The following is a 20,281-nucleotide window of genomic DNA, read 5'->3' as shown; positions in this document are numbered from 1 at the left end:
GAGTATTCTTTCTAGGGTGCAGTGCCCAGAATTGAACTCAGTGCTCCAGATATTATCTCCCCAGGGTCCCTTGGTCGAACTGGAACAAAGCAATTGTATTTCAGTCTTTGGGATACAGGACAGCATTCCATGAGCTTTGGTTCTGGGCTGCATTCCTCTCGCCATTGAGTCATTCACTGCTTGAGATCGCCTGAGCTCCAGAAAATCCTCGTAGCTGTGGATTCTGAATCCTCACGAGTTCAGCAAAGCGAGTAGACAAGAGAGGCTGTGCTGTGAGTTCAGTAATCGGCAGATCCTGGCCAGAAGGACATGAGGCTAGTTTGGAAACAGAGAGATTGGGGCCATACAGAGAGCTCAGAGGGGAGGGAAGGACCAGTGGAAGCTCAGTTAAAATGCCCACACACGATCAACTATTCTGCTGACCGTAGGATGCCAGTGGTTCCAGAAGACAGCTCACCACCACCTTCACCAGGAGGATAAATGCTGGTTCAGCCAGCCACACCCCATCTCCCATCAACAAACAAAACATGGTCAGCATGTAGAAAACAGGAGCAGGAGAAAGTCACTGTAATCCTCTAGCCTGTTCTGCCATTTAATAATAACACCGTTAATCTGATAGCGATCTCAAATTTACTTTCCCACTGACTCCAGATAACCTTTCGCAAAATCTTAGAAAATAGGGGGCAGGCCACTCAGCCCTTTGAGCCTGTTCCACCATTCCATATGATCGTGGCTAATGATCCAACTCAGTACACTCTTCCCATTTATTTCCCATACCCTTTGATCTCTTTAGCCCCAAGAACTATATTCTGAGGAACTGTCATCCAACCCGAAACGCCAACTCCAATCTCCCTTCACAGATGCTGCCAGACCTGTTCAGCTTTTCCAGCATTTTGTGTTTTTGTCTCTGATTTACAGCAGCCGCAGTTTTCTCGGTTTTTATTAACTACATTATCACCTTCTTCAAAACATTCAAAATTATGGCCTCAATTCCACTATCCTTTGGGTGAAGATATTTCTCCTCATTGCAATCCTAAACAGCCTATCACGTTTCCTCAATTCTGTGAGGATTGATTCAGGATTCCCTCGTCTTTGGGAACACCCTTCCTGTATTGATCCTGTCCAGTCCTGTTAGGGTTTTGTAGTTTTCTCGGAGATCCCCCCCCCTTATTCTTCTAAACTCCAGTGAAGACAGCATGGTGAGTGAAGGGTAGGGGAGCCTGGGTCATTGGCTCAGAGAAACCAAAATTCAAGCTATGAAGGGATGGGAAGGCTTCAGCTGCCTCAGCTATCAGTAGGCCCATTCCAGAGAGCTGAGCACAAAACCAAAGCTGATGCTTCCAATGTCACCCAGCAAAACTCCTTCACTGGTGGAGAAGAGACCTTTTAGAGGAGGTATTAAACTGAATCCCTGTTTACCCAGAGGTGGAGGGAACAGATAGAGTCATAGAGTTATACAGCATGGAAACAGACCCTTCGGTCCAACCCGTCCATGCCGACCAGATATCCCAACCCAATCTAGTCCCACCTGCCAGCAACCGGCCCATATCCCTCCGAACCCTTCCTATTCATATACCCATCCAAATGCCTCTTAAATGTTGTAATTGTACCAGCCTCCACCACAGTCCATTTTCACAATCCCAAGACTCTGTTTCAAAGGGGGAGCTCTCTCTGGTGACCTGGCACTGTATAACTGACTAAATGACGAAGCATTGCTGGTACCAGGAACTTGCTGCATTAGAACTACCTTCTCCATTATGTTGTTTTAAACATTTTTCACAGAATGTGGGTGCCGGTATTTCTTGCACACTCCTAACTGTCCCTTGAACAGTTAGCTCGGCCATTTCAGGGGGCAGTTAAGAGTCAACCACATTGCTGTGGGTCTGGAGTCACATGTACGGTAGACCAGGTAAGGATGGCAGATTTCCTTCACTAGTGAACCAGACATTTCTTTTATATAGAATCCCTACAGTGTGGAAACAGACCCTTCGGCCCAACAAGTACACACCAAATCTCCAAAGAGTAACCTACCCAGACCCATTTCCCTACATTTCCCCCTGACCAATGCACCTAACCTACACATCCCTGGACACTACGGGCAATTTAGCATGTCCAATCCACCTGACCTGCACATCTTTGCACTGCGGCAGCAGTGCTAACCACGGAGCCACCGTGCCACACTCTTTTGATCACCATCACCAGGCTCAGCTTTACATGACAGATTTATTAACTGAATCGAAGTTCCACCAACTGCAGTGGGGGGATTTGAACCTCTCTCCCAGAGCATTAGCCTGCCCAGTGATATTCCAGCTACTAAGAGTCCTGCCAAATTGAAGCACCGTGGAGTATCAAGGTTGTGAAAAGTGCTATAAAAATGCAAGTTCTTCCTGACGCAGCTCAGAAAGCCTCTGTTTAAAATACAGCTTTAAAAACAAGGTTGAGGATATTTAGAACTCCTTGTCCCACTGAGGGTGGAAGACAACAGAATGAAAACTTAGAATGCTGGACATTTGTTTAAGACCATTGAGGATGGAATCAAGAGGGTGTTAGTAGATCAGTCTTCACTTACTAGAATGGGGGGGGGGGGGGGGGGAGAGAGTAGAAGCTGCTTTGAGAAGTGAGATAGCTTCCTGCTGTTTCCAGTCACTTTTGTAAAGGGAAAGATGACATATTTTAAAAATGCAAAAGCATGGATCATAATGCTCTCTTTCTTAATTTCATTTTGTAATCCAGACCAGCCTGCTTCTAAAGACCGACCGAGCTCCTGACAGATGTTTCCGCCAGCATTTACTCTCAACCTGGCCTGGGTTCTGGGTGAGTGACTGCGAGACATTAGGCTGAAGCTGAGTGATGCCAGAGGCTGTGTTTGAGTTTGGGCTCAGCCCCCTCCCCCTCGGTTCGGAGTGGACTCGGCCGGCCCTGTTTGACAGGTGGATCTTCACCAGCAGTTTAAGGATGAGCAACTTGAACTTTTTGTTTTGCCCCTCTCTGCACCGGCACGCCCGCGCTCTGACAATGGCAGACTGTTGCCATCCGATTACAATGTCCACTTGTTTGGCAACGGGTTTCAATCTGTTACTGTTGAATAGACCCCCCCTGCTCCCGAGACCTCTCCACAAAGCCAGAGCCTGTGCAAGCTCTGTTTAACTTACAGATTTTCACAGCATCAAGCTGACATCGTAGGGGCTCTAGGTCACTTACGGTGAGCTCACAGCATCACCTGCCCTCCCCACCAGCACGGACTGAGGCTCAGTGTATTTCAGTCAGATCCTGTAAAGGATAGGCACTCCGGGGGAACGGTGGGATGGAATGAAGGAGTTGACACGGTATTCCTTGAAGAAGAGAAGGCCAAGAGGAGATTTAATTGAGGTGTTCAGAATCATGACAGGTCTGTACAGAGTTTGGTAAAAATGTTTCCACTTGTGAGATGTCCGAGAATGAAAGGGCACAGATTGCAAAATAAATTCTATGAGAAGCAGACGTGAGATGAAAAGAAACTTTGTCACCCAGCGAGTGGTTAGGGTCTGGAATGTACTCCGAGAGTGTAGGGCTAGCTGGTTCACTTAATAATCAAGGGGGGACTTGCCAGGTAATGCGACCGGGTGGTCTGAGGTACAGTCCCCTCAGAGGCATGGGATCAAATCCCACCTAAGTTATTGATCCAGGTTCAAATTCCACCATGTCAGAATTCAATATCAATAAAAAATACATTTGGAATTAAGGGTCTACTGATGACCATGATACCGTTGCTGATTGTTAGAGGACAACCCCATCTGATTCGCTAATGTCCTTTAGGGAAGGAAATCTGCTATCCTGACCTGGTCTGAACTACTATGACCCGAGACCCATATCCCTGGGATTGACTCTCAACTGCCCTCTGGGCAATTAGGGATGGACAATGAATGTGACATAATCCCATGAATTAATTAAAAATAAAAGGACATTCCAAAGGGAATTAGACAGCATCTGAAAAGGAAGAACATGTAGGAGAAAGCAGGAGAATGGCACTAAGCGAAATACTCGTTCAGAAAGCCAGCACACACATGATGGGCTGAACAGCTTCCAGTTACACCATTAGAATTCTGTGATCCTGGGTTACACAGACCATTTTCTTGGTGGCTCAGACCACACAGTGAACCAGAGAACAGTGTACATCAAATACACTGCACACATCCAGGCCATTCGGCCCACACCATTTGTGTTGGTGCTTATGGTCTACTCCAGCTTCTTAGCATTCTACCTGTATCAGCAGAACCGAGATGATGCAGGTGCTGCTAACCCTCAAATATATCAAAACGCTTTGTCTCAAACACTCCCTGCAGTCGCTTTCCTGCTTTTCAATCATAACTTTCCAGAAAGAGAATTTTAAATTTAAAAAACGGTTTTGAAATATGGGTATTGCTCATTATGCCAGCAGTAACTGCCTACGTCCCTAACTGCCCCCTGAGCTCTGCCTCACTCAGCCATTTCCACTGAAGAGTTCTGCACAATGCGGTAAGTCAGGAGTCACGTGTAGGCCAGACCCAGTAAGGACGGCAGGTTTCCTTCCCTGAAGGACTTTCACAGAATCACAGCGTTGCTATGGCACAGAATTGGCGAAAGAGAGGCCTGCAGATGCTGGAAATTAGAGTCGAAAGTGTGGTGCTAGAAAAGCACAGCATGTCAGGCAGCATCTGAGGAGCAGGAGAGTCGACGTTTCAGGCATAAGACCTTCATCAGGAATGAGGCTGAGTGTCGAAGAGATAAATGGGAGGGGGTGGGAAGGTAAACATCTCCAGGACACCCGCACCAACCAACCCCACTGCCCCTCCCACTCTGCCCAGGACATACAGGTCCTGGGCCTCCTCCATCGCTGCTCCCTCACCACCCGACGCCTGGAGGAAGAACGCCTCATCTTCCGCCTAAAGACCCTTCAACCCCCGGGCATCAATGTGGACTTCACCAGTTTCCTCATTTCCCCTCCCCCCACCTTATCCCAGCTCCAACTTTCTAGCTCAGCACCACCCTCATGTCCTGTCCATCCTCTTTCCCACCTATCCACTCCACCCTCCTCTCCAACCTATCACCTTGACCCCCACCTCCATCCACCAATTGTACTCTGAGCTACCTTCCCCCCAGCCCCCTTCCCATTTATCTCTCCACCCCCTCGGCTCACAGCCTCATTCCTGATGAAGGGCTTATGCCGAAACGTCGACTCTCCTGCTCCTTGGATGCTGCCTGACCTATTGGGCTTTTCCAGCACCACACTCATGGCACAGAAATGGCCATTTGGTCTGTCTTGACAGCACTGGCTCTATTAGCTGCTGCCAATCACATTAGTGCAAGAGAGAAAGTCCCGGACCTCCCATGTAGATGCAATAGTCAAGAAAGCACAACAACGCCTCTTCTCCCTCAGGCGGCACAGGAAATTCAGCATGTCCGTATGGACCCTCACCAACATCTACAGATGCACCATTGAGAGCATACTGTCTGGGTGCATAACGGCCTGGTACGGCAACTGCTGTGCCACAGACTGTAAGAAACTACAGAAGGTGAAGTGCGTAGCCCAGACCATCATGGGAGCCAACCTTCCATACGTGGACTCAGTCTACACCTCTCATTGCCTTGGAAAGGCTGCCAACATCATCAAAGATCCATCACACTCCAGTAATGCTCTCCTACAACCCCTTCTGTCAGGCAGAAGATACAGAAGCCTGAACAAACCCACCAACAGGTTCAGGATCAGCTTCTTCCCTACCATTATGAGACTGATGAATGGACTCTCTAGCCTCAATAAGCAATCTGTACATCCTTGCTTACTATGATGTGCCCAGTACTACTCATACACAAATATTTTCACTGTACCTTGGTACACATGACAATAAATTGATGAATGGGAGTGATGGGACAGGAGAGTGAGTGAAAATATGAGTGAGAAAGTGGGAGAGACAGCCAAGGGCATGGGACAGAAAGGTCGACAAAAACAGCCTGGACGTGCCAACTGTGAAAGTCAAATAGAGAAAAACGAAGAGAGAGAGAGAGAAGAACAGATGTGGACATGACCAGTAAGATCGGCACTGACTCCTCATCCACAGGGGAGTCACCTTGAATACAACGGAGTGACTCACTTCAGACAGCAGCTTTGAGTCAACTCCATTGCTGTGGGTCTGGAGGCACAAAAGAGAGTTGACTGGGCAAGGACAGCAGATTTCCTTCCCAACACCATTGCATGTTATGGTGCAGAAGGAGGCCATTCAGCCCTTTGTGCCTGCGCCTGTAATCAACAGTCATCATTACCCAGTGCCAATCTCCTGCCTTTTTCCTATATTGCTGCACATTGCCTGGGGATAGAATGTAGAGAATGGGACTGACTGGGTTGCTGTACAGACAGCCAGCACAGAATGAGTGGGATGACGGCTTCCTTAGGGGCTGTTTGCTTCGGGCTGTGATAACCTACCTCAGGTGTGAGATTATGAGAGAGGCAGCCAAAGAGAGAGGCCTGGGGGTGGGGGGGGGGGGATGTTTGGTTCCAGGGAGGGGGGGGGGTGCAAATCACATGTACAGAGAGAGAGAGAGAGAGAGAGAGAGAGAGAGAGAGAGAGAGAGAGAGAGAGAGAGAGAGAGAGAGAGAGAGAGAGAGAGAGAGAGAGAGAGAACGCACGTCAGAGAGAGAGCAGAACAGAGAGGGAGTGGGAGCATGAGAGAGAAAATGCAAGAGGTAACATGTGAAAGAGGCTGTGAGAGAGGGGGTGCAGGAGATTTAGAATTAACCTTTATTGTCATGCGCACTCAAATAAATGCAGTGACACATTTGTAATGTCACCACTTATGGCACCATATTGGGTACAGGGTACCTGGGCACAGGTACTTCAGTATTTGTTACAGAATTGAAAGAATAAATAAAGTCCACTATAGGAACACAGAGTTTTTAAAAAGTATTTGAATTACAGCCCTTTCACTCAGTCTGTGCCAACACTCAGCCTCCACACCACAACAGGCTTCAAAACCCCACCACAAGGGACTCTCCTTCCCCCAATCGCCCCGCCGTGGCAGCCTCCAGTCAGGGACTCGCCTCCAGGACTTGCCTCCCTGTGACACCCCTGACCCAGGTCTTGCTTCCTGCAACAGGGAACACAGAACAGAGAGAAATACAAGAGACAGCACACGCGAGACAGCATGAACAAGAATATACCTGGGGGTGTGTTTGTGTGTGTCTGTGCACGCGCGTGTGCCAGCATTTGTGCATGTGTCTGTTTGTGTGCGCACGAGTAAGCATGTGTGTCTGTGTGCGCGCGTGTATGACAGCATGTGCCTGTGCGTGTGTAAGCATGTGTGCCTGTGTGCGTGTGTTTGACAGCATGTGTGCATGTGTCTGTGTGTGCATGCGGGTGTGACAGCATGTGTGCATGTATCGGTGTGTGCACACGTGTGTGACAGCACGTGTCTGTCTGGGTTCGAGAGAGTGAGCATGTGTGTGACAGCATGTGTGCGTGTGTCTGTGTGTGCATGTGTGTCTGTGTGCACGCATATGTGACAGCAAGTGTATCTGTGTGCACGTGTGTGAGTGCATGTGAGAACATGTGTCTGTGTGTGCACATGTGAGAGCATGTCTATGTGCGTGCACACACATGAGAGAGCACGCATGTCTGTGGGTGCACACGTGAGAGAGCATGCGTGTCTGTGGGCGCACACGGGTGTGAGGTGAGACCACTGATCCGTTATAGGTGATGCTGTGCTTTCAGGCTGCAATATCACCATGACAGGCAGATGGAGCAATGCAGGAGCTGGTCTAGTGTCACGATGCTCTGCAGGACACTGCCTTCACAAGCAACGCAGTCACAGTGACACCTGATGATGGGACTACTTGTAGCAGTCAGGAGAAAAGCACAAACAAACTGAAAAATGGACCAATACTTCCCCCTGGTGGTTACATTGGCTACTGCAGGCATTCAGTAAACTAAAACAAATAGACTGTCCCAAATTGTATCATTCCTCTGGATACCACATAGTGGCTGTACTGTGTCCTGCTGCCTTCTGGATTAGTGGTGCTGGAAGAGCACAGCAGTTCAGGCAGCATCCGAGGAGCAGTAAAAACGACGTTTCGGGCAAAAGCCCTTCATGAGGACTGCAATCCACCAACTCAGGCCTCCTGAGCAGCTTGGATTTTAATCGCTGGGTCAAAATCCTGGAATTCCCTCCCTCAGGGCGTTGTGGGTCAATCTATAGCAGTGGGCTACAGCGGTTCGAGAAGACAGCTCACCCCCCACCTTCTCAAGGGCAACTGGGGACAGGGCAATAAATGCTGGCCAGCCAGTGACACCCACGACCCATGAGAGAATTTTAAAAAGCACCATCAGGCAGGTTTCCAGATTCCCAAGCTCTGAAGTTCCCTCCCTAAAACCTTCCACCTCACTCCCTTTGGGTAGTCAGGAGGGGAGTTACCTGCTGCAGGATTCCTAGCCTCTGGCCTTTTCTGGTAGCCACTGTATTTATATTTAAAACAATCATCATGGAGAAAAGGGACTGAGAAAAGTTATCAGAGCCAAGGGCTGACAATTCCCCAGGCCTTGATGAACTTTGTCCTTGGTGCAAAAAGGGCTGCTGAGCTCCTGGATATATTGGCACTAACTCAAAATTGTCTGGATTCTGGAAAGATTGCATCGTGGAAATGGAGAATTACAGGTAGTTCTCCTGTAACACGATGGCTGTGTTCTTGTACAACCCCACATTATAGAAAAATCACACTTTAGAAACAGTGCTTTAAATGTTGGCGATGTAATCACGTTACACCCAACACAGGTTTTAAAAGTTCACGCTGTGGAAACAGTGTCCCCAGTTCGTCAATCGTGTTACAGCAAATTCACACGAATGAAACGTGCGCTATAACATTACCATCTGCAAAGAAAACAGGAGCAGCCATTCGAGGCTGCACTGCCAATCATTATGACCGTAACTGATCATCCAACTCAATTGCCCGTACCTGTTATCCCCCCATACTCTTTGGTCCCTTTAGCCCCAACTGCATCTCCAACCCCCTTCCTGAAAACACTTCATGTTTTGGCCTCAACTGCTTCCCCAGGCTCCACACTCTCTGGGTGAAGACATTTCACCTCATCTCGGTCTGAAATGACCTACCCCGTATCCTTAGATTGTGATCCTGGTTCTGGACTCCCCCATCATTGGGGCATCATTCTAGCAGGTTCCCTGCCTGGTCCTGTGAATATTTTATAGGTTTTTTTTTCCCCCAGGATTTAGGAGACCCCCCTCATTCTTCTAAACTCTGGTGAACAGAATTCTAACTAATCCAGTCTCTCCTCACACATCAGCCCCGCTATCCCAGGAATCAGTCTGGGAAACCCTCCGCTGCCCTCCCTCCATCACCAGAACATCCTTCCTCAGGTAAGGAGATCAAAACTACAAATCCCAGGCAGCATCCTGGTGATTTTCCTCTGCACTCCCTCCGGTGCAATCCCATCCTTGCTATAGTGCGGGGACCACAACTGTACAGAGTACTCCAGCTGTGGCCTCACCAAAGTCCTGTACAGTTCCAACACAACCTGCTCTTATGTTCAAGAGACATGGTAATGAATCTCACATTGGCAGCTGCTGAAATACAAACTGAATTTCAAAGAAAATTAAGTTAATGGTAACTATTGTCAATTGTTGTGAAAACCCATTTGGTTCCCTTAGGAAAGGGAATCTTTACACCTCACACATGACTCCAGACCCAATGCAGTGGGGTTACCTCTTGACTCCGCTCTGAGATGGCCAAACAAATCACTCAGTTCATGGGCAATAAATACCAGAGGAACCAGCAACACCCCATACCCCATAAACTAACAAAGCAAAAATCAGATGCTCCATATTAAACCAGAAATTGCTGGAGAAACTCAGCATATCTTGCAGTATCTGTGAAGCAAGAAAATACCATTAACAGTTCATGTCCTGTGACCCTTCTGATGCTGTATATTTGAGCTGTACAATACACTCTGAAGGATCAAGACTTAGAGGCATCAAGAATCTTTCACATTCAGGTAAATTTGCCTGACAACAGCCCTCTGATTGGTTGAGCTGCAGGATGTTAAGAACTTGTAAGCACCAGGGCAGCAGCAGAACAAAATCTTCTACAGCCTGCAGACAGAAGGGATCCATCTCTCTCTCTCTCTCTGTCCCCACCGTGTGGGAATAAGAAGAACCAAGAAAGCATAAAAGAAACAATTCTAAAACAAGACCTAGGTCCAACTGACCAACCATGTTTTTAAGAATGATCATCACAAAGACAAACATAATTTGTCATCACCCCTAAAAGCAAAAAGGCCATGAGAAAATAGCTAATAAAAACAGAAGTTGCTGGAAAAGCTCAGCAAGTCCAAGGAGGTCACCGGACCAGAAACATTAACTCTGATTTCTCTCCATAGCTGCTGCCAGACCTGCTGACTTTTGCCAGCAACTTCTGTTTTTGATATACAGTATCTGCAGTTGGATCAGTTTTTATGAGAAAATAACATCCCACCTTGTTGTGTGAACCTTTGAGCTTCAGGATTCGGTTTACCCTATCTATTTTCTTTGTCTTTCACTGATCCTATTAAAACATTTATCATAGAACCCCTACAGTGTGGAAACAGGCCATTTGACCCAACAAATCCTTTCTATCCTCTTGCTAAAGTTAAGTGTGTTACAATAAGGAGGTTTTGTTTTCTGTTAAAGATAACATCTCGTGTGAATTGCGTTTGTCCTGGGTCACACAGCTTGGTCACGGTGGTGGTCTCATGGAGATTTTACACATTCTGTGGCAGCTTGTCCAACAGGGGGGCAGAACTGTCAGAGCACTGTGCGTTGTGAAGTTGTCACTTAAGATCTTGGTGAGGTTGGATGCAGAAATAATGTCGCTCATTTAAGACTGAATTGGGATACATCCTCTCTCAGAGGATCATACATGTGTGGAATTCTCTTCCCCAGACAGTAGCTGAGGCTGGGTCTCTCAAATAGTTTTAAGACTGAAGTGAGTAATCCTTGACTAAAAGGTAAGTCAAAGGATAAACAGAATACATAGGACGGTAGTGGCCAAAGTCAGATTGTACTGAATGGTGCAGCCGGCTCGAGGGGCCGAGTGGCCTATGCTTGCTCCTAACTCGTACATTTGTAAATGGCACTGCCTACCTGTTGACCTCGGATGCATTGTTCAAACGGGCGGCTTCAAGCAGCAAGTGACCTGAGGAAATAAAAGAAACTGAGGGTCAGTTACATCACACTGGGAACGTCAAGGGTTGCCACACAATCACAGTTATTGGCACCACTAACCCATGCGAGATCCAAACGGATTGCAGAAAAGGAGGAGGCCATTCAGCCTCTCAAGCCCATCCCACCAATCAATGGGATCATGATCTGTGGAATTCCCTGCCCAGGGAAGTGGTTGAGGCTTCCTCATAGCTTTAAAAACTTGCAAAGATAGATAATTCTTTGAACAGTAAAGGAATTAAGAGTTATGGTGGGAGGGTGGGTAAGTAGAGCTGAGGCCAGGAAAAGATCAACCATGTTTGGGGCAGACTCGAAGGGTCAGATGCCCAGATCAGAGTGGTGCTGGAAAAGCACAGCAGGTCAGGCAGCATCTGAGGAGCAGGAGAATTGACGTTTTGGGCGGAAGCCCTTCATCAGGAATGAGGCTTATGGGCCAAGGGGGCTGAGAGATAAATGGGAGGGGGGGTTGGGGTCGGTGGGAAGATAGCTGTGAATGTGACAGGTAGATGAAGGTGTGGGAGAAGGTGATAGGTCGGAGAGGAGGGTTGAGCGGAACGATGGGGAAAGTGATGGACAGGTCAGGAGGGTGGTACTGAGTTCAAGGCTTGGGACTGGGATAAGGCGGGGGGAGGGGAAATGAGGAAACTGACTGGGAGGGTTCCAAGGTGGAAGATGAGGCATTCTTCCTTCAGGTGTCGGTTGGTAAGGGTTTGGCGATGGAGGAGACCCAGGACCTGCATGTCCTCGGTGGAGTGGGAGGGGGAGTTGAAGTGTTCAGCCACGGGGTGGTGGGGTTGGTGGGTGTGGGTGTCCTGGAGATGTTCTCTGGGACATTCTGCAAGTTGGTGTCCTGTCTCCCTGATGTAGAGGAGACCACATCGAGAGCAACGGACACAGTAGATGACATTAGTGGAGGTACAGGTAAATTTCTGTCGGATGTGGAGGACCCTTTGGGGCCTTAGACAGAGGTGAGGGGGGAGGTGTGGGCACAGGCTTTACACTTCCTGTGGTGGCTGGGAATGGGGTGAGGGTTGGTGGGTGGCATGGATCTGACAAGGGAGTCATGGAGGGAATGGTCTCTCTGAAATGTGGATAGGGGTGGGGAGGGAACCATACCCCTCGTGGTGGTGTCTGTTTGTAGGTGGAAGTGGCAGAGGATGATGTGATGTATACAGAGGTTGGTGGGGTGGAAGGTGAGGACCGGGTCCTTGTTGCATTGGGAGGGGTGGGGTTCGAGGGTGGAGGTGCAGGAAGTGGATAAGATGCACTGGAGGGCATCCATCATCAACCAGGTGGGTGGGGAAATGGTGTCTTTGAAGGAGGAGGCCATCTGAGAAGCTCCCCCCACCCCTGACCTATCACCTTCTCCCTCACCTTCATCTACCTATCGCTTTCCCAGCTACCTTCCCCCCCCCCCGGCCCCAGCCCCATCCCTCTCCCATTTATCTGTCAGCCCCCCCCCCCGGCCCACAAGCCTCATTCCTGAGGAAGAGCTTATGCCCGAAACGTTGATTCTCCTGCTCCTCGGATGCTGCCTGACCTGCTGTGCTTTTCCAGCACCACTCTGTCGACTTCAACACCCCATAGCTTCCTTCCCTTTTCATCCTTTGTTGGGCTATGAGCATCACTGGCTAGGCTTCGGATTTCCTGCTGCAGAAGGCAGTGAGGAGTGAATCAGATTGCTGTGATGTGGCCTGGACACTTGGCCCAGTGCGGTCTGGAGGCTAGTAGCTGGCACGTGTCACCAGAGCAGGATTCAGATGTTCTTACTCTTGAGGGAGTGCAGCAAGGATTTACCAGACTGATCGCAGGATAGTGGAAATGACACACGGGGAGGCTGAATTGGTTTTGCTGGAGAACAGAAGAATGGACAGGAAGAGGCTGGATTCACAGAAACTGACGAAATTCTAACGGGACTAGAAAAGACAGAGGCAGGATGACCCGGGGACCCCAGCTCGGAGTTTAAGGGCAGCACTGAGATGGGGGAGAAATGTCTTCACCCAGAGAGTGGGGAGCCTGGGGAATTCTCTGCCACAGAAAAAGCTGAAGCTAAAACATTGACTGATTTCAGATAGTTATAGAATCATAGAGATGTACAGCACAGAAACAGACCCTTTGGTCCAACTCGTCCATAAGGACCAGATATCCCAACCCAATCTAGTCCCACCTGCGAGGACCTCTGACCCTTCCTATTCATATACCCATCCAGATGCCTTTTAAATGTTGCAATTGTACCAGCCTCCACCACTTCCTCCGGCAGCTCATTCCATACACGCAGCACATTCTGTATGAAAAAGTTGCCCCTTAGGTCTCTTTTATATCTTTCCCCTCTCACCCTAAAAGTAGTTCTGGACTCCCCCACCCCAGGGAAAAGACTTTGCTTATTTACTCTATCCAGGCCCCTCATAATTTTATAAACCTCTATAAGATCACCCCTCAGCCTCCGACACTCCAGGGAAAACAGCCCCAGCCTGTTCAGCCTCTCCCTGTAGCTCAGATCCTCCAACCCTGGCAACATCCTTGTAGATCTTTTCTAAACCCTTTCAAGTTTCACAACATCCCTCCCATAGTAGGGAAACCAGAATTGCACACAATATTCTTAAACTGGCCTAACCAATGTCCTGTACAGCCGCAACGTGACCTCCCAACTCCTGTACTCAATACTCTGACCAATAAAGGAAAGCATACCAAACGCCGCCTTCACTGTCCGACTCCACTTCATGGAGTTATGAACCTGCACTCCAAGGTCTTAGGGCTAAAGGGACCAAAGCATATGGGGAGAAAGTGGAAACAGGGGACTGAGTTAGATGATCAGCAGCAATCATATTGATTGGTGTAGCAGGCTTGAAGGGCCGAATAGGCTACTCCTGGTCCAATTTTCCATTTTTTTTCTCTGACCTATCTCTGCAACATTACCATCTTCAGTCTGCTACTCACCATCTGACTCTGATGATCTGCTGTAGCAATAAACCAGGGCAGCTGCCAGGGTGCAGAAGCTGCCCAGTGTTCCCAGTGCCCATTCTCCCTGATCCTCGCCTTTCTGTGATCGCCTCCCTGTGGCCACAGCCTCCAACTGCAGCCGAGGTAGTAGCTCGAAGCTCCACCATGTGGCCGCACTGCGGAGCTGCAGCTCGGAGACCCGCAGCTTGCGGCCCCAAGCGGTGGGAGGCTGGATGTGCAGCTCGGAGGCCTGTAGCCAGCGGCCCCCGGCGGAGGGAGGCCGGATGTGCAGCTCGGAGGCCTGTAGCCAGCGGCCCCCGGCGGCGGGAGGCCGGAGCTGCAGCGACCCACGAGCGGGCGCCAGGGCCTGACAGACGCTTCGCAGCAGCGGCTGCCCCCCAGGCCCCAACGCGGATCTGTTGGGGACAGCGCCACGGCCCGGTTCCCGCAGCGGCGGTAGCAGTAGCCGACGCCAAGACCGGACCCCGCTCGGAGTGCAGCCGGCCCGAAGATAGCGCGTTACCAAGGCCGTCGCCCTGGAGATCGCCATCGTGCCGTAAAATGAAGGGCTTTGCCTCAGGCAACGGGAGAGCTCTCACTTTACGGCCGCTTGACCGCAACGTCACAGACAGCACTGCGCAGCTGCAATGGCCCCGCTACCCTCTGGGAATTGTAGTTCCGCCGGAAACAACATGAACTACATTACCCAGAGGCTCGTGCGCCATATGTGGTAGTGGTGATGATGATTATTTCTTGTCATGTACTTCACAATGAAAAACATAATAAAATACAAAGACAAGTTTCAACTGTTAACACAATCTACAGCCATTTGAATATTTTAAAAATGAAAAGATGATGCTGAAAAAAAGTCCATCTTTGGCCAACTCCACCATGAGCCATGAGATGGCTGACCAATGACAGCTGCACAGCCAACCTCCACCCCCTCACTCTGTCCACCCACCCCTACCCCACCCTGCACAACCCTGTCCACCCATCCAACCACGTCCACTCCTTCCACTCGGGCCACCGATGCTGGAGTCACCACTGTCCATTGCTGGGCCCACCTCACTGATGGGCTGCCAATGGCAGGTCTCTGTGGGATCCACACTCGCCCTCCCTCCCCACGCAACAGGAGCTCCCAGCTCCACAGCCACCAACGCCTCACTCGGGGCCTACAGTAAACAGGAGCTGGCACAACGCCAATAACTATGAGACCCCTCTGGGTCCACCACAACCAAGAACGACCACTCTGGGCCTACAGCAACCAGGGCTCCCCATTCTGGGCTTACCACAACCAGGAGTCCCCGCTCCGGGCCTACCACAAATAAGGGCTTCCCACTCTAGGCCTACCACAACCAGGCGTCCCCGGTCTGGACCTACCATAATCAGACGTCCCTTCTCTGGGCCTACCACAACCAAGAGTCCCTGCTCTCCAGGCCCACCATAACCAGAGGCCCCCACTCTGGGCCCACCACAACCAGGCATGCCTGCTCTGGACCCGCCACAACCAAGAGTCCTCACTTCAGGCCCACCACAAACGGGGGTCCCCGCACCGGGCCCACACAACCAAGAGTCCTCCTCTGGGCCCACCACAACCAGAGGTCCCCAATCTAGGCCCACCAGTACCAGGCGTCCTTGCTCCGAGCCCACCACTGCCAGGGGTCCCTGCTCCGGGCCCACCACTACCAAGGGTCCCTGCTCCCAGCCCACCATTACAAGGTAAGCCCGCTCTGGGCCCACCACAACCAGGCATCCAAACTCTGGGCCCATCACAATCAGTGGTCCCTGCTCTGGGCCCACCACAAACAGGGGTCTCCGCTCCGGGCCCACCACTACCAAGAGTCCCCATTCCAGGCCCACCACAACCAGGAAGATCCACTCTGGGCCTACAGTAAACAGGAGTTGCCACCATGCCAATAACCAATAGTCCGTGCTGTGGGCCACCACAACCAGGTTCCAAATTCTGGGCACACCATAACCTTGGCTGTGCTGAAGGTGCTGCCTCACCAAGAGTCCCACTCCAGCCACTCTCCTCTGTGATGTCACCACTCTTCCCATGCCCAAGTTCTCTTCCTTTCCTCAGCCACTGATGATCCTCCTGGTCTGCAGTGGGTCTCGCCTGAAATAAAACATTGTCATGGTGGCCAGCTGTCCCTCTCCCTTCACCAGCTGCCCGCCATCTCACAGCATCCTCCAGTTTAAAAAAGTCTCTGGCTAATTGAGGTAAGGGGAGTGGGTATGTTTTAAAAAGTGGTAATGGTCAACAGGCCTGCTTACTGGTAAGCTGACACAGAAGCACTGCCCACTCCATGCAGTTGTATGCTGGGGTTTGCAGTCCATTTAATGATCCTCCCGCCTCTCAGAGCCCACTCAGGACAGAACCAGACCAAACCTTTTGAATGTTTTACTCCAACCCACTCCCTCCACCAGAATCGCACACATGGTATTGGACTGATCCTCTATCTGGGAACCCATCAATCCCAAGTGGAAGCAAGCCCTCATAGAATTTTACCAGCACAGGAGGAGGCCCTTCAGCCCAGCATGTCTGAGTTTGGTCATCAAGCATCCATCTAACCTCATCCCATTTTCCCAACACTTCTCCTGTGGCCTTGTGTGCTATGAAATGTCAATCGTTCTTGACTGTCTTGAGAATATCTGCCTTTCGCACCTTTTCAGGCAGTAAGGTCCAGATTCCTACCACCATCTGGGTGAAAAATCTTTTCCTCAAATGCCTTCCTGCTCCTTTCCTTAAAGCTATGCCTCTGATTATTGACCCCCTTGACTAAGGGGAGGACCTCTTCACCAGTTAGAATAAAACAAAGAACTCCGGATATTGGATATCTGAAAGCAAAACAGAAATTGCTGGAGAAACTCAGCAGGTCTGGCAGTATCTGTGGGGAGAAAGCAGAATTAACGTTTTGAATCCAGTGTGACTCTGCTTCTGATCTGAAGAGGCACCGAACCCACAGTGCTGCCAGATCTGCTGAGTTTCTCCAGCAATTTCTACTTTCTTTTCCCTAGTTACTCTGTCATTCGGACATCTCACTCAGATCCCACCTCAGCGTTCTCTGCTCTAAAGAAACAACCTCAGTCTCTCTACTCTCTGTATTCATTGCTGAACCACTCCATCACAGGCAACTCTCAGGATTCTCATTCCAGGAATCTTACCTGTCCCCTCTCCAGTGCAATCGCACTCTTCCTATCGTAGGGAGACCAGGACTAAACCGAATACTCCAAGTGCGGCCTGACAAACATTATGTACAGATTGGTCATAATCTCTTTATTCTTGCATTCAATCTTCATTCTTTAATCTTGAATTAATCCCCAATGCCGAGGGACTGCCTCAGAAGGGGAATGGCATCATAATATGATGGAGGATGCATGAAGCCATCTCAGTAAGCCTTCGTCAACAGGAGCATAGGAAATGGAATCTGGAATATAGGTCATTCGGCCTCTCAAGTTTTTTTGCTAATTTATTCATTTTGTGGGATGTGGGTGTCACGGGCTGAGCCCAGTATTTATCCCCTATCCCTAGTTGCCCCTTGAGTAGGTGGAGGTGAGCTGCCTTCTTGAACCACTGCAGTCCATGTGCTGTGGGTAGACCCACAATGCCCTTAGGGAGGGAACTCCAGGATTTTGACCCAGCGACAGTGAAGGAACAGTAATACATTTCCAAGTCAGGATGGTGAGTGGCTTGGAGGGGAACTTGCAGCAGATACGTTCCCTGTCCTTGTCCTTCCAGATGAAAGTGGCCATGGGTTTGAATCTTTGGTGAATTTCTGCAGTGCACCTTGTAGATAGTACACACTGATGCTACTGAGCGTCAGTGGTGGAGGAAGTGGATGTTTGTGGATGTGGGGCCAATCAAGTGGGGGCTGCTTTGTCCTGGATGGTGTCGAGCTTCTTGAGATTTGTTGGAGATGCGCCCACCAAGGCAAGTGTTCCATTATTCAGTAAGATGGGGCCAAACCACATTTGGAATATTGCAAGCAATTTTGGGCCCCCATTCAAGGATGGATGTGCTGGGTCCAGAGGAGATGTACAAGAATGATGACAGGAATGAAAGGCTTGTCATATGAGGAGTGGGTGAGGTCTTTGGGTCTGTACTCGATTTAGAATAATTTAGAAGTTTAGTAAGATGAAGGTGAACCTGACTGAAACTTCCAGAATCCTGAGAGGCCTGGATAGAGAGGATGTGGAGAAGATGTTTCCACCAGGAGGAGAGACTAGGACCCGAGGGCCCAGCCTCAGGGTGAAGAGATGACCCTTTAGAACTGAGATGAGGAGGGGTTTCTTCAGCCAGAGGGTGGGGAATCTGTGGGACTCATTACCGCAGGGGGCTGTGGAGGCCAAGTCACTGAGTGTATTTAAGACAGAGATAGATAGGCTCCTGATTAGTAAGGGGGTCAAGGGTCACAGGAAGAAGGCAGGAGAATGGGGTTGAGAAACATATCAGCCATGGTGGAATGGTGGAGCAAACTTGATGGGCCGAATGGCCTCATTCTGCTCCTATATCTTATGGTCTGATGGGGCTACTTGAATTGTGGCCTCTACTCCACATTCCTAGTTAGCCCTGATTCCCTTCAGCTCCTTATTAGTTACGAGTTCATCTATCTCTGTCTTAAAAATACTCGAGGAAAAAATTCTCCACTGCTCCCTGGGGAAGAGAATTACCCAGACTCATAAGTGTCTGAGTGAAGATAATTTCTCTCGTTTATGTCTTAAAGACCCCTTATTTTTAAATGAACTAAAATGCACCTGCCCAGGCAACATCCTGGAAGAGTCATTGAGCTATACAGCACGGAATCAGACCCTACAGTCCAAGTTATCCATGCCAACCAGATATCCTTAATTAATGTTAGCCCATATCCCCCTAAACCCTTACTATTCGTGTGCCCATCCAGATGCCTTTTAAATATTATAACCGTATCTGCACCTGCCATTTCCTCTGGCATTTCATTCCACATCTGAATCAGCCTCTGTGTAAGAAAGTTGCCCTTCAGGTCCCTTCTAAATTTTTCCCCACTCACCTTAAAGCTACGTCCTCTAGTTTTCAACTCTCCCACCCCAGGGAAAGGACCTTGGCTGTTTGCACTATCCGTGCCCCTCATGATTTTATAAACCTCTATCCCCTCAGCCTCCGACGCTCCAGGGAAAACAACCACAGCCTGTTCAGCCTCTCCCTAAAGCTCAAATCCTCCAACCCTGGCAACATCCTTGTAAATCTTTCCTGAACCCTTTCAGAACATCCTTCTGATAGGACTGAGACCAGAACGCACACAATATTCCAAAAGTGGCCTCACCAACATCCTGTACAGTCACAACATGACCTCCTAACTCCCACACTCAATCCTTACCTTTCTAAATGCATGTAAATGTTGTCCCTCAGATCTCCCTCCAATGATGTTACCCCCCCCCCCCACCTCTCCACACTGACGTCAGGCTTATTGGTCTATAGTTCCTTGGCTTTTCCTTACATCCTTTCTTAAACAATAGCACCACATTAGCCAACCTCCAGTCTCCCAGTACCTCACCCCACGGCTGTTCATGATATAAATATGTCGGGAGAAAGTGAGTACTGCAGATGCTGGCAATCAGAGTCGAGAAATGTGGCAGTGAAAAAGCATAAGTAATTCCTGAAGAAGGGCTTACATCCGAAACGTCGACTCTCCTGCTCCTCGGACGCTGCCTGACCTGTTGTGCTTTTCCAGCATCACACTTTTCAACTTTTCAACAAATACCTCAGCAGGGGGCCCAGCAATCTCTTCCCTAGCTTCCCACAAAGGAGGTGTGGAATAATATTCACAATCACAATACTAGAACTGAGAGGCCATATGAATTAGAATTGACTGAAGATGCTGGGATATTGTCCTGAGAAATGAGGAGGCAGTGGAGTGAACTGACAGGAATGTTTGTGATTTCGGAAGGATGTTTTGGTGATCACAGCACAAGGACAAGTCAAAACTCTGAGTGAAATCTGGCTTGATAGATTTTTTTAATGTTTACTTTGTTCACATGCTGGTCAGTCACTGAATCATATTTACTCAAGGCTTCAGACTTACTTTAACAACAGAGCAGAAGTTTATTACATCCAAGAAGAAATAAGAATAAATATGCAACAAAT

The 20,281-nt window shown here is 49.3% G+C and overlaps 1 protein-coding gene across 1 annotated transcript in view; it reads right to left on the bottom strand.

Annotated features, from left to right (window-relative positions):
* The window catches only part of clpb (ClpB family mitochondrial disaggregase), a 128,396-nt gene extending 113,456 nt beyond the window's left edge, over nt 1-14,940 (bottom strand). The window contains exons 1-2 of the mRNA XM_043686858.2: nt 14,155-14,940; nt 11,140-11,191 (exon numbers count right to left, since the gene is read on the bottom strand). Coding sequence (XP_043542793.2) covers nt 11,140-11,191; nt 14,155-14,707 — 605 coding nt within the window. The 5' untranslated portion in view covers nt 14,708-14,940. The remainder of the gene's footprint in view (nt 1-11,139; nt 11,192-14,154) is intronic.
* Nucleotides 14,941-20,281: the final 5,341 nt, after the last annotated feature.

The sequence above is a fragment of the Chiloscyllium plagiosum genome, unplaced genomic scaffold (assembly GCF_037043375.1).
Source record: "Chiloscyllium plagiosum isolate Xiang-an unplaced genomic scaffold, Cpla_swu_hap1 HiC_scaffold_6, whole genome shotgun sequence".
Lineage (NCBI taxonomy): Eukaryota > Metazoa > Chordata > Chondrichthyes > Orectolobiformes > Hemiscylliidae > Chiloscyllium > Chiloscyllium plagiosum.
The sequence above is the reverse complement of the archived record's forward strand: the minus strand, read 5'-3'. Positions and strand labels throughout refer to the sequence as shown.